This window comes from Cryptotermes secundus, unplaced genomic scaffold, assembly GCF_002891405.2.
Source record: "Cryptotermes secundus unplaced genomic scaffold, Csec_1.0 scaffold462, whole genome shotgun sequence".
Taxonomy (NCBI): Eukaryota; Metazoa; Arthropoda; class Insecta; order Blattodea; family Kalotermitidae; genus Cryptotermes; species Cryptotermes secundus.
In genome coordinates this window covers 734,768-747,147 of record NW_019724744.1, presented here as the reverse complement: position 1 = coordinate 747,147, position 12,380 = coordinate 734,768, and the positions used below count along the sequence as shown (strand labels likewise).

The window sequence follows — 12,380 nt, the reverse complement described above, 5'->3', positions numbered from 1 at the left end:
TTCACTGAGACAACCATTTGAATCTACAACAACAAATGTTCGTTGCACCTAAAACTGGTATCACCGACGAGCGGGAAGCATGTCTGAAGAATACCGCTGGACACTCCTTTCATGGCATGACACTCACTGAACCACTACCAACTTTGGTATAATACTGTCAATGAATTGATTTATTTTTTCCCACAATCACTGTCTAAGTTCCTCTTTTTTTTTAGCACTAAATCTGTTCTTAGGGCTGCGCCATAGCGCAAGCATTTAGTCGCTGGCTTTCCACCGCGGCAGCCCGGGTTCGATCCCTGGTCTGGTCAAGTGGGATTTCTGGTGGACAAAGTGGCGCTGGGGCAGGTTTATCCAAGTACTTCGGTTTCCCCTGCCAATCTTCATTCCACCAATTGCTCCACAATCACCCTCACCTCACATCTGAGGCTGGTACAATAGGCCAGAAGTGCCACAGTACAAGGGACTTAGTCCCACCCCACTAGCAATAAAAAAAAGGTCTGTTCTTCAGTCATTGACTAAACACACACTCCCAAACTACAACCACAAGCTAAAGGCTAACTGATAATCACCACACAACCCAGATGAATGATCATAATCGATCTCTCAGCCAGTGTCAATTCACCAATAGTCATTCCATCAACTCACCCACCCTCCCACTGATATAATAATCATTTGATGAGTAACCAATCAATTGGACTCATACTGTCTGCCATCACTCTACAACTCTGTGAAGACAGACCGATCAGCTGAACATAAACTGAGCTGAATGTAACCTGTTTAGCTTCAACCTCTATGAGAACTGTAATGATTTTGATCTCAATCTGCCCCAACAGACCCAAACACATTAACCTGATGACCTGATTCTGGCATGTACAAGGCCTACAACTTTATACTTATGACGCTAGGCAGCTCGTGGACCAGTTGGCAATGGAAGTGCGATTATGAACGCTGATTAGGTAGCGCTTGTGTTTGTGTCTAGAGAGCCAGGCTGCAAGTGATGTATAAATATTGTCTGTTTTCGGTGCACTGCGGGAGTTGTCTGTTATGCACTGTCCCACACTTCCAACTGCTGTGATGAGATTACTCTTAAAAAATGTAGTTCTTTCACTGGCTTCTGCATGTAGACTGTAGGCAGTTAATAGGGATGCTTAACTTTGTTCAAACCATGAACTCATGTTGTACAAACGAAAGTGTAATTACATTTGTATCTTAATGTTTCAGGATGTGGATGATGTAGATGAATGCAAACGTAAAAATTATTCTTGGGTGAATTCAAAAATCACATTTGATAATGTGGGGAATGCGTACTTAGCCCTGTTTCAAGTGGTGAGTACATATGTTACAGCTGAAACCAGATATCAGGCAGTGTGACAGAATCAGTTCAGTTCGATTCATTTTGATTCAACCTTTATAGTCAAACTATTGACACACATACACATCTACAGAGTAAAGTGTATGTGTAACATGTAGTAAGATCAACCGGTCATTGTCAACAATGTCTGATCCCCTTTGGCACTGTTAAGCTTGACCAGTCATTGTCGACAGTGCCCTCCAACTTTGGTCAGTATCTATTCCATGGTGCTATAGCAAATAATTTTGTAATTTATCAGTCACTACTGAGTGTCCTCAGACTTCTCCATCCAGTACTTTGCTGTGTGTCCTTGAATACTGCCCAAACTGATCCACTGTCTTAAATCTCTAACGAATAAAATTAGAAATTTCAAATGAGGTTAATCAACTTATGTATAAAGTGTGAGAAAATTATTCATGTCAGCATTCTGCCAATAGAAACAGCCATGATCAACAAACAACTTACACCTCACAATGTACATACTAAAATTTTCTTTGCCCATAGCATACAAAAGAGAGAAATTAATATTACCATACATGAAAGGTAGGTATTCAGGAGAGGGGTTTTGAATGTAATGTTGAGCCCTGCATGGCAGCAGTCATGGTGTCTTCATAAGAAAGTGGTGCTAGAAAAGAGAAGATTTTTCTTTTGAAGCAAGATATGTCTAAAATCTGGTGCTTCTTGTTTTGAAATGCTGCTCAGGTGATGAGAAATTATGTCCCTCATCCCCCCCCCTTTTCAAAACTCTGCACATTTCTCAGAACCTTTTCACAGTAAATAATGTGAAATGTTCAGACACTGTGACTAAAACCAACATTGGTATCATGATACATAAAAAGTTGTATTTATGTTAAATACATGGATTACTACAAATTAATGATCATAATATGAGAAAAAATAGGAGCAGAAATTAATTTTTATTTAACAGGAAGCAGAACAAAAGTGGTGTTTGAAATATGCTGCCAATGAAATCGTGCCATGCTAAATGGCCACTTGCTTCATCTGTGCTTTGTCCTGCCTGTGGAATAACATTACTGGGTCTCAACAGGCGTACGTTGATCGCTTCATATTCATGTTATCATCCCTGACCACAGTGTCTGCTATAACATTATTTGGTCCCATGAATTAAAAAGATGTCGTCATACAGGCTACATTCGAGGGCTGGATGGAAGTGATGTCTGATGCAGTAGATGCACGAGGGGTGAACCTGCAGCCACAGAGGGAAGCAAATCTCTACGCTTACTTGTACTTTGTCGTCTTCATTGTGTGTGGCTCATTCTTCACGCTTAATCTCTTCATTGGTGTCATCATTGACAACTTCAATATGCTCAAGAAAAAGGTTTGTATTTTGTTACTTTGCTGTGCTTCAGCTTTTCTGTATTGTCCTCCAGTTTTACTTTATTGCCCTTCATATTATTTTAATGAAAATAACAATACAACAGGCATGCAAGTTTTTTCTAAAGGTTCTGACAATGATAGATGACACAGAATTACTGGAGTTTTGGACTTCTTACATTATCTGGAATTTTAGGTAATAGAGGACACGACATTTCAGAAACTGGATCTGTTTCCGTCTTCAGGTGAGAAAGTGAGACACCTACTCAGTTGGGAAGAGCTAACTGAGGAGGTGTCTTCCTTTCTCACCTGAAGACGGAAACAGATCCAGTTTCCAAAACGTCATGTTCTCTATTACCTAAAATTCTGGACGATAGAAAAAGTCCAAAAGCCAAGTAATTCTGTATGCAAGTTTTTCTTTAATTTCTGCAAGTTGTGTCCAAAGCATAGATTTCTATTAAGGTAACTGTACAGTGTCATGCAATAAAAGACCATAATCACCTCAATGAGAACCCGTATCCTCACAAGTGCCAGTCAGTATGCCAGTTATGAACACATATTCGTAGGCTACCACTGAGTAAGTCTGCTTAAGTGATGACAACACTTCTGATTTGTATTCAGAGGGGCCTGGTTCAGATCCTGACATGAAGTTTCGCTATTCTCACAGAGTTTCCATTGGTTTTCCAGAGCCCTTCCAGGCATATCCCAGGATATTAAGTCATACTAGGCCACAACCACCTCCCACACAGATGCTTTCCGTTATTCATCAGTCATCTTAACGTTCAGTGCTATATACAGTAGTATGAGGTACTGATAAGAACAAAAACCATGAAAAAATACATGTAAACAAAATACAAGCTTCTATGTAACTGTATAATCCTAATATAAAGCAACATCCTATTTCTGCAATCTGAAGATCAGATACAAAATTTTGTTGACAGAACTGAATATGTCATTTAGTTCTGAGAGTTGTAAAAAGGAAAAAAAAATAAGAACTACACTATGAAGCAATAATAGATTCAGAAACTAACACCTTAAATATAATTCTATGTATTTTCACACATATCATTAGATTTAGCAGTCAGAATTCCTCATAATCATCTTCTACACACACACACACACACACACACATATATATATATATATATATATATATTTTAAGGGCCTGAAAATAAGATGACCTGCCTTTTTTCGGAAGCAGTAATTGAAAAGAACCTTGCCTTATTTTTGGGCTAATGTAACTGAAACGTTGAATCATAAGACCAGGGACCGTTTGTAACTGCAGAGTGTCTTTGTGTGCTTGCAGTATGAAGGTGGGGTGCTGGAAATGTTCCTCACGGAGAGCCAGAAACACTATTACACAGCCATGAAAAAGCTCGGCAGGAAGAAGCCACAGAAGGTGATAAAGCGGCCCATGAACCAGGTGCTGGCAATGTTCTATGACCTGTCAAATTCCAGAAGGTGTGTGTTACAAACTTAAGAATATGTCTGAATGTGTTTCTGTATTTTCCTCAGTTCTTGCACATGAATACCTACTTCTATCAGCATGAGACTTTCTTATGTTCATGTTAACTGTGATATTTGATGTCTTTTGCATAAATGTGACAAAGCCTGAAATTCACCTAACACTTTCAGACACAAGGCATCAGAAGGAAGTGTTTTCTTTTTCTTAACTCTTCTCATATTTCCCCTTGTAATTTTTGCCCTCTGCCATCTCCTATTCATCCTCTTTCTGTCTCTTATTCTCTTCCTTCTCCTTCCTCTCTTCTTCTTACTCCCTTATCTTCTTTCCTTCCACACAAATTTTGAACGTTGAAACTTGTGGTATATATAGTACTCACCAGGGCCCGGATTTTGATGACATGTCATCTTTTTTACCTTGTATCCTGTGCGATGCTCTTAAATATATAAATCTCGGATATGAGCTGCTGGTTATAGAAATGTAAATTTTATATGTATTTTTTTTTTTTTGACATTTTTAGGTTTAAGGTATTTTTTTTTTCATTTTTTGAGTAATTTTTTTGGTATTTTTTTCGAGTTTTAAGGGTATTTTTGTCATTTTTGGCCATTTTAGGGAATTTTTCTTCATATGTTTTCTGAAATGCGAATAATATGGAAGCGAAGTGTTCTTTCTCTTTCTCTTTTAGGTCATTTTTCTGGATTTTTCTGATCATTTTTTTAAATATTTTCAGGTCATCAAAATCCGGGCCCTGGTAATCACTGTTCTTCAAAGGGTTGTGGTGTGTACAGCACAAAACTTCGTTTTCAAGCGAAATTTGTTGTTCTCATGGCACTGACTATGAAAATTACTGTCTGCTGGGTTGTGACGCCTTGTGATCTGGTAGATATTTACCAACCTTTTGATGAAACCTGCTTCTTGCTTCAGGGTAGAAGAGTAAGGCAACAGCCTCATCCAAAATGTTGGTTACCATCTACCGTACCACCCAGTGTCACATCCCAGAAGATGGTAATCTTCATAGTCATTGTCACAAGAACCTCAGATTTATGACTCTCTGAATGGTGTATGTTCAGTTCACACAGTTGATAAACCCCCATCACTGTCTTCTTGCAGGTTTGAAATTGCAATCTTTGTCCTGATATTCCTCAACATGCTGACAATGGGCATTGAGCATTACAACCAGCCTCATGCTATCTTCTTTGTACTTGAAGTGAGCAATGCATTCTTCACTACAGTGTTCGGGTTGGGTAAGTCCATCACTTTCCCTTCGCCTCAAGTCACAAAAGTGTTCTGGTGCTCATTTGGATCAGTGACATCCATCACTAATGCTTTCAGATCCAAGTCATCCTGAAGAAGTCACTATTTAGCATAATGATATTTCTTCTGATCAATGCAGCAATGAAGATGGTACAAAAAATTCTTTTAAGCCCATTGTTTCTTTTCCTTCCTTTCTTCTCTTCATTTGTCTCTTCTTCTGTCCCCTTCATTTCCTCTTTGTCCTTTGTGTTCCCCTTTCTATTTCCACTCTCATTCCATCTTCTTCATTTCTTACCCCTTTTCTTTTCCTCATCAGCTTCTTTCCTTACCCTTTTTTTTTCTATTTTGTTCCTCCTTTTTTTCATTCTTCTTTTTATTCTTCTGCTTCTTCAGCTTCTCCTTATATTACCCCTCCTTCTCTGTATTCTTCCTCTTCATCTTCTTTTCCTCTCCTCACCTCCTCATTATCTCCTCCTTTTTCTTAAACATTCCAGTCAGCACAGTTGTGGCTTAAAACCTTGAAAGGGTGGATTCTTGTTTTAGGATGCTTCCTCTTATTAACCCATGGGAGTTAAAATTAACTCTTACACTCTGAGACCTCCTACAAGCATAGTCTTAAGTGAAGCTGCATCACATGCAAATACTGTGATGAAATTCTGGCTGGCTGGCCTGTAGCACATCTCAGAGGCAGTAGTGGCTTAAGGATGTGGAGCATCTGTGACATCATGGCTGGCAGAGACAGCTGAAGTACTCAAAAGATAAACCTGTCTTCCTGTATCAGTACATGGCTGCTGGGAAATTTGTATTCAAGAAAATGAAATGCAGCATCCCTCCATGTTGCACATGAGGTGTCCTTGGAAATTTGTCTGTATTATGAAATTGTGTATTACAAAGCCTGTTTTTTCATTTCTCTCATTGGAGATGAGGTCCTATAGGAATTCTTTCATTCCATGGTTGTAATAAAAACACACATTTTTACCCATCACAACAAAAAGTTCATTTTCTGTGCTCCTTTAGGTTTGCTGTGTGCACTTGCATTAAATGGTCTCTCCGGATATCTTAAATGAAGGTAATACACTACATAATCTGAAATAAGATAGGAATAGCAGCCATGCTGGCAGCCAACACACACACATACATGATCCGAATTCCTTAACAACTAATTATTTATTTTAAAAACATATTGTTTTGGCTGTATTTGTTGTTGCTTTGCATTTTGCATTTAAAAGAAATTAATCCTTATCCTCATTTTCCATATGAGCAAATTTATGATCTGTAGCAATGATAATTTTTATAATTTTTGAAAGGGCAAAATTCCACCATCTGAATGCCTTTACTGCAGTGCTCTGGCTCTGTATATTTGTTATTTTCTCAGTTTATACCATTCACCTTATATTATCAGGCTCATTATAATTAAGAAGACTGGAATGAGCTAAACATGCATTGGGAAGGAAGAGCATACATAATTTTGCCTAGGATATCATGTAGGAAAGATATTATCTGAAAGGCCAAAGATAATATTCAAATGGATCTGACTTATGATGGTGTGAATAGGATTCAACACTAGAGTGTGTGTTCTGATGATTACAGAGGCAATTGTGAAGATCATTGGGTTGAGGTTCCACTATTTCACAGTACCATGGAACCTGTTTGACTTCCTGCTGGTTGTAGCATCAATCCTTGGCATCTTGATGGAGGATATTATGATCGACTTTCCTGTATCACCTACTCTGCTCAGGGTCGTGCGTGTCTTTCGTATTGGACGCATACTACGTCTCATAAAGGTGAGTTTCGAAGCAATATTTTTGTAATACCCCCCACTAAGAGAAACACACAGAAATTAGTTTCACATGTTACTGGATAGGACCATTGTCTCTGCTGGTCAGCAGTTTGTAGCACCACCATGAACACGCAGATAGGGTGAACTGTTGTTTTAGAGAAGGGGTTCAGTATAAAAGTTGTTAAGAGATTCACAAGAGAAATGGTTAGAATTGTTTTACCGTGTATAAAAAATGGACAGAACAAGGATGCTGCAAATGGCATTAGAATTAAAATTAAAAAAATCAGCCTGTGGGACAATCCAGGAAAAGAAGAAGCAAAAAATTGAAAAAGAAGGCTTGTGGGAAGGAAGAAGTAGTTACAGACCTTTTGTCCATTTATCCGCACGAAATGGAAACAGTGCTAGGAGAAGAAATATGTGCAGTGCAAAGAAAAAGTTTGTCTCATGTCAGTCAGTAGGTCTGAAGAAATGTTATACTGAGAAATGATGAACAAAAGAAAATATATTGATGGTTTAAAGCACAAATGCTATATGTTCAGTATCTATATTTCATTAACTATATACAGTTTTCAGTAAGCTGACATTACAGGTGTACCAGCACGATATTCTCCCATTGCCACGGTATTTCTGTGCTTAACAGTATCTGTACAGAGATAGGTATTTATCAGTCAAGGGCACAAAATAACTTAAACTGATGAAGAGTGGAATAGAATATTTATGCTTTAAACCATCATCATTTTAAAAACAGCTTACTAATATTAGTGAGGTGACTACTTCCTTATTAATTCATTACACAAATATATGAAATGAACACACAATACAAGATTATATCTGCTCATCCACATATGTCCCTTTTTGAAGAAGTATAAACACATTTCAGTATATCATTGTAAGAGAAAATAAATTTTTAGGATCATAAATTTAGCAGAATCCACTTGCTGAGCTGTGAAATGTTATGGTACCTCATTTAATTCTAATGATATATTTGTGCACATTAATTTTGTGGTTTATCTATGAAAGTATTGCATGACTATTGCAAGAATTTGTGTATGTTGTCATCTTCTGATCTTTCGTCAAATTTCCTGTATCTGACACACTCTATGTTGGATTGTACAGGCAGCAAAAGGCATCCGGAAACTGCTGTTTGCGTTGGTGGTCTCATTGCCAGCTCTCTTCAATATTGGTGCATTGCTGGCCCTTATAACTTTCATATATGCCATCATTGGCATGTCTGTGTTTGGGCATGTCAGGCAGCAGGGTGCACTGGATGACATGGTCAACTTTGAGACATTTGGACGGAGCATGCAGCTCCTCTTCAGGTTTGTTCCTTCTGTCGGAGCTCAGTTTTATCTCCATGGTTATAAAACCCATAAACTCTGCATTTTGCCCACACAGTGCGATTATGAATTTTGGGTGATCCTCAGCATAAACAACAATTATTTCCATAAATAGCACTAATGTGCTGTTCATTGCAAAAGAAATGCAGTGTGTTTCCTATGAGGTAGGAACAGAAGTTTTAAAATATATTGTTTAGGACAGTATCACATGTCATGTGTTGTTCAACTCACTTCTAATCCTCCAGCCTTTTTCTTTAAAAAAATCAATAAACTTTGTGGTAGTAAAAACTAAGGATTCAGTGTCTGTATACCAAACCCACCACTGAAAACAGTCCTGAGCCAGTTTCATCAACTTCCTAACCTCAGAACTCCTCACCCTGAGATTTGAACAGTATCCTCCCAGTTCCTTCTCAATCTTTGACCTAATTGCTTTACATGAAATTGTTTTTTCATGCAGTGGACAAGATTTGTTTTCCTGCAGAAATAGTGATAATATTTATCTTTGGCAGCAAGACAACAGTGATTCTGTGGTAATCGTGGACTGTTAGGCCATGAGCACTCGTCACTTTTGTTCGGGCCATACAATGATCAGAGTGTAAACATAGTAAGGTTAAGATTTTTCAAGTTGTAATACTGATGAGTCCCTTGTAAATTAAACACAAAGGAATTATAGGTACAATTTGTGATAAACATTAAAGATTTTTAGTTATACATTGCTTACATGAGCATACTTCTTCATGACAAAAATAATTTAACAATAAAATATAGCACTGTCCTTTTTTGAAAGAAATACTTCATTCTGTTATAAATAAATGTAATTAAATCATTAAAAAAATGTTAGTATACATCTCAATATGTGCGGGTAAGATTAAAATGTATGTTTGTGTGTGCGTAACTGTACAACTATATTGTTTGGCAGCAATCACACAGCTGCACTGCAAGGAACAATACTGCCTCCATTTTTATTTTCAATTGCCACAGTTATTCCTGTGCATGTTATTTCCATCATTCCAATCTGGTGAACTTCAGTCAGCCATTGTCTCCCAAGCCATACAAGAGAATGTTATGTAGGTCTCATGGGTGATGTCTTTCTCGCAGCATTCGAGGCCCCTTAGGTTGCTGTGTCCAAAGCTGTAGCTTATTTAGCTTTACATAAATCCGGCACAGAATGCGAAAAGCTGACTCCTCACTCCCATCTGATAATACAAGCACATGTGCATGGAGCTTCAGCTCCACATTGCTTGTGTGTTTACATGGCATGGTGCCCGTTCATGACTTATGTTCAGAGTACAAGCAGACCAGACGTTGTGTTCATAGTTCAAACTAATTTATCTGCAGGCTGATGACATCAGCTGGATGGAATGATGTGTTGGAGTCCTTGATGGTCCAGCCACCGAACTGTAACCCAACATACAACAACCAGCCCAATGGCGACTGTGGCTCCCCCCTCTTGGCGATCACATACTTCACTAGTTTCATTATCATCAGTTACATGATTGTTATCAACATGTACATCGCTATCATACTGGAGAACTTCAACCAGGCACACCAAGAGGAGGAGATTGGCATAGTGGAGGATGACTTGGAAATGTTTTACATCCGCTGGTCAAAGTAAGCTGACACACAGGCTACAAGCATCTTGCATACTGAGGCCACAGAAGGAAGTCAGACCCATGGACATTGGGAATGTTGGTGACTGAGGGCCCCTCCACCAGTTGTGTGGCCCAGCCAAAATTTCCCGTCATTAGCAGAGTTTATCACATTATCAGTACCAACATGCTTGTGAAGAGATTGGCTAGACCAGTAACTCTCAACCTTATGAATCTTATGTCTCATTAGACATTTGTCAAAAAATTCATAGTTCCTCCATTGTAACAAAAAGCTCTTTTTTCCAAGAAGTGTAATTTTACAATTATGTACATTTTAATAGCATGTTAGTCACTAAAGGAAGTTCTTATTTTTGAGAGCTCATATCACATGGAGGTGACCATTATGTCCAGCGTTTGGGAGATGCGGAGATGGTAGCTCTGTGAGACATCTGTCTGCAACCTCAGTACAGTGGTGAATTAATCTGTTAAGCAGATGTTTGTGGGGGATCCTAGGCTTGAATCCCTTCTATAGGAAAGTAAACTGATCAGGGTATGGACCAACATTGTTTTGTGAGACAGCCCCACTGGACTGAGGAAGCTTCAGAAGTTCATGAGAGATTCTTGTAGAATTAAATTCACACAATTGTCTTTCGTCTGTGCAGGTATGACCCCCATGCAACACAATTCATTCGCTTCACTCAGCTATCAGACTTCATTGCCAGCCTTGACCCTCCTCTTGGAATCCCCAAGCCCAACATTGTAGCTCTGGTGAGCTTTAACTTGCCCATTGCCCGTGGAAACAAGATCCACTGCCTAGACATCTTGCACTCACTTGTAAAATATGTACTGGGACACGTTGAGGAGACTGAAGACTTCAGGAAGGTCAGTATGCTCATGCCCTTACTGTATAGCTTGTGCAGATGATTTTATAGTGAAAGGTAATTCTGTAAAGATCAATGGAGGCATAGGATGACACTGATGTTCATACCAGTTGTGTTGTATGGATGTGGAACATGACCCATGGCTCAGAACAATGAAGTTATGTTGACGCCTTTCAGACTAAGGCATCAGCAGAAAATCTTCTCTATTTTTTCAGTATTGTTGTTTTATTTCCCTGTCTCCCTTTTCATGTTATCCTTTCTTCTATATTATCTCTCCATTATTCTCCACTCCTCCTCTTCCTCCTCCTGATTTTTCTTCTCTCCTGTTAGTTTTCTGACCCCACAATTTTGTGTTCATCGTCTGAAGCGGTTAAATATGTAGGAGAGGAATATTTTGAGGAAAGTGTATGGGCCAGTAATTGAGCAAAGATTTTGAGAACTAACCAAGAACTGAGAGAATTATATAAGTACCCCTGGTATGGTGGCAAAAAATAAAAGAAGGTTAAGAGTTGTTGGGGCATGAAATTATAATAGAACAGACACGGGTGGATTAGAAAATTGCTTAAAGTAAGTCAGATGTAATAAAAATGTGGGAAGGGCCAGACTGGAAGATGTAGAATATGATTCTGTATTTCAGCGTCCTGTTGCAATTGTTTAACTTAACGTCCATGTATTTGTTGTCCGTCAGTATTGCAGCACTTGTTTATTCACTACTTAATTTTAATTTTCGTTCTGTGAGTTATGAGAGCTGAAAGATGGAGGCAGATGGTAACTAGGAGAGGTGAATGGCAAAGGAAGCGAACATTCTTAGAGAACTGTAGAGCTAAGGGGTATTGCTAGTGGGGTGGGATTAAGTCCCTTGTACTGCGGCCACTTCTGGCCTATTGTACTGGCCCCAGATGATAGGTGAGGATGATTGTGGAGCAATTGGTGGAATGAAGATTGGCAAGGGAAACCGAAGTACTCATAGAAAACCTGGCCCAATGCCACTTTGACCAGACCTGGGATTGAACCCGGGCCACCGCGGTAGGATGCCAGCTACTAACCACTTGAGCTATGGCACAGCCAAGCTAAGGTGTAAATAAGTGAGCAAGTCAGTTTTGTAGAGGAGTTATACCAGCTGTGATTCCTTGTATTTGTAGCTGCAAGATCAGATGGATATCAAATTCAAGAAACAATTCCCAACCAGGAAGGAGCTTGAAATTGTGTCATCTACACGCATCTGGAAACGACAGGACAAAGCAGCAAGAACCATACAGGCAGCATTCAGAGAATATATCAGGTGGGCCATCAGACTTCAAAAATGTAGAGTTAAGTGAAATTTCATTTTGATGATTTGAGGAGAATAAATTATGTTCTCACATAAATCCTGTATGACTTAAATTATTATG

At 38.8% G+C, this 12,380-nt stretch overlaps 1 protein-coding gene across 3 annotated transcripts in view; it reads left to right on the top strand.

Annotated features, from left to right (window-relative positions):
• LOC111862803 (sodium channel protein 60E) overlaps positions 1–12,380 on the top strand; it is a 142,540-nt gene that overhangs the window by 127,340 nt on the left and 2,820 nt on the right. For all 3 annotated transcript variants that reach the window (XM_023848493.2, XM_023848492.2, XM_033750800.1), the window contains 9 exons: positions 1,222–1,326; positions 2,499–2,690; positions 3,993–4,147; positions 5,259–5,392; positions 6,993–7,186; positions 8,299–8,501; positions 9,858–10,130; positions 10,771–10,990; positions 12,132–12,271. In XM_023848493.2, the coding sequence (XP_023704261.1) occupies positions 1,222–1,326; positions 2,499–2,690; positions 3,993–4,147; positions 5,259–5,392; positions 6,993–7,186; positions 8,299–8,501; positions 9,858–10,130; positions 10,771–10,990; positions 12,132–12,271 (1,616 nt within the window). The remainder of the gene's footprint in view (positions 1–1,221; positions 1,327–2,498; positions 2,691–3,992; positions 4,148–5,258; positions 5,393–6,992; positions 7,187–8,298; positions 8,502–9,857; positions 10,131–10,770; positions 10,991–12,131; positions 12,272–12,380) is intronic.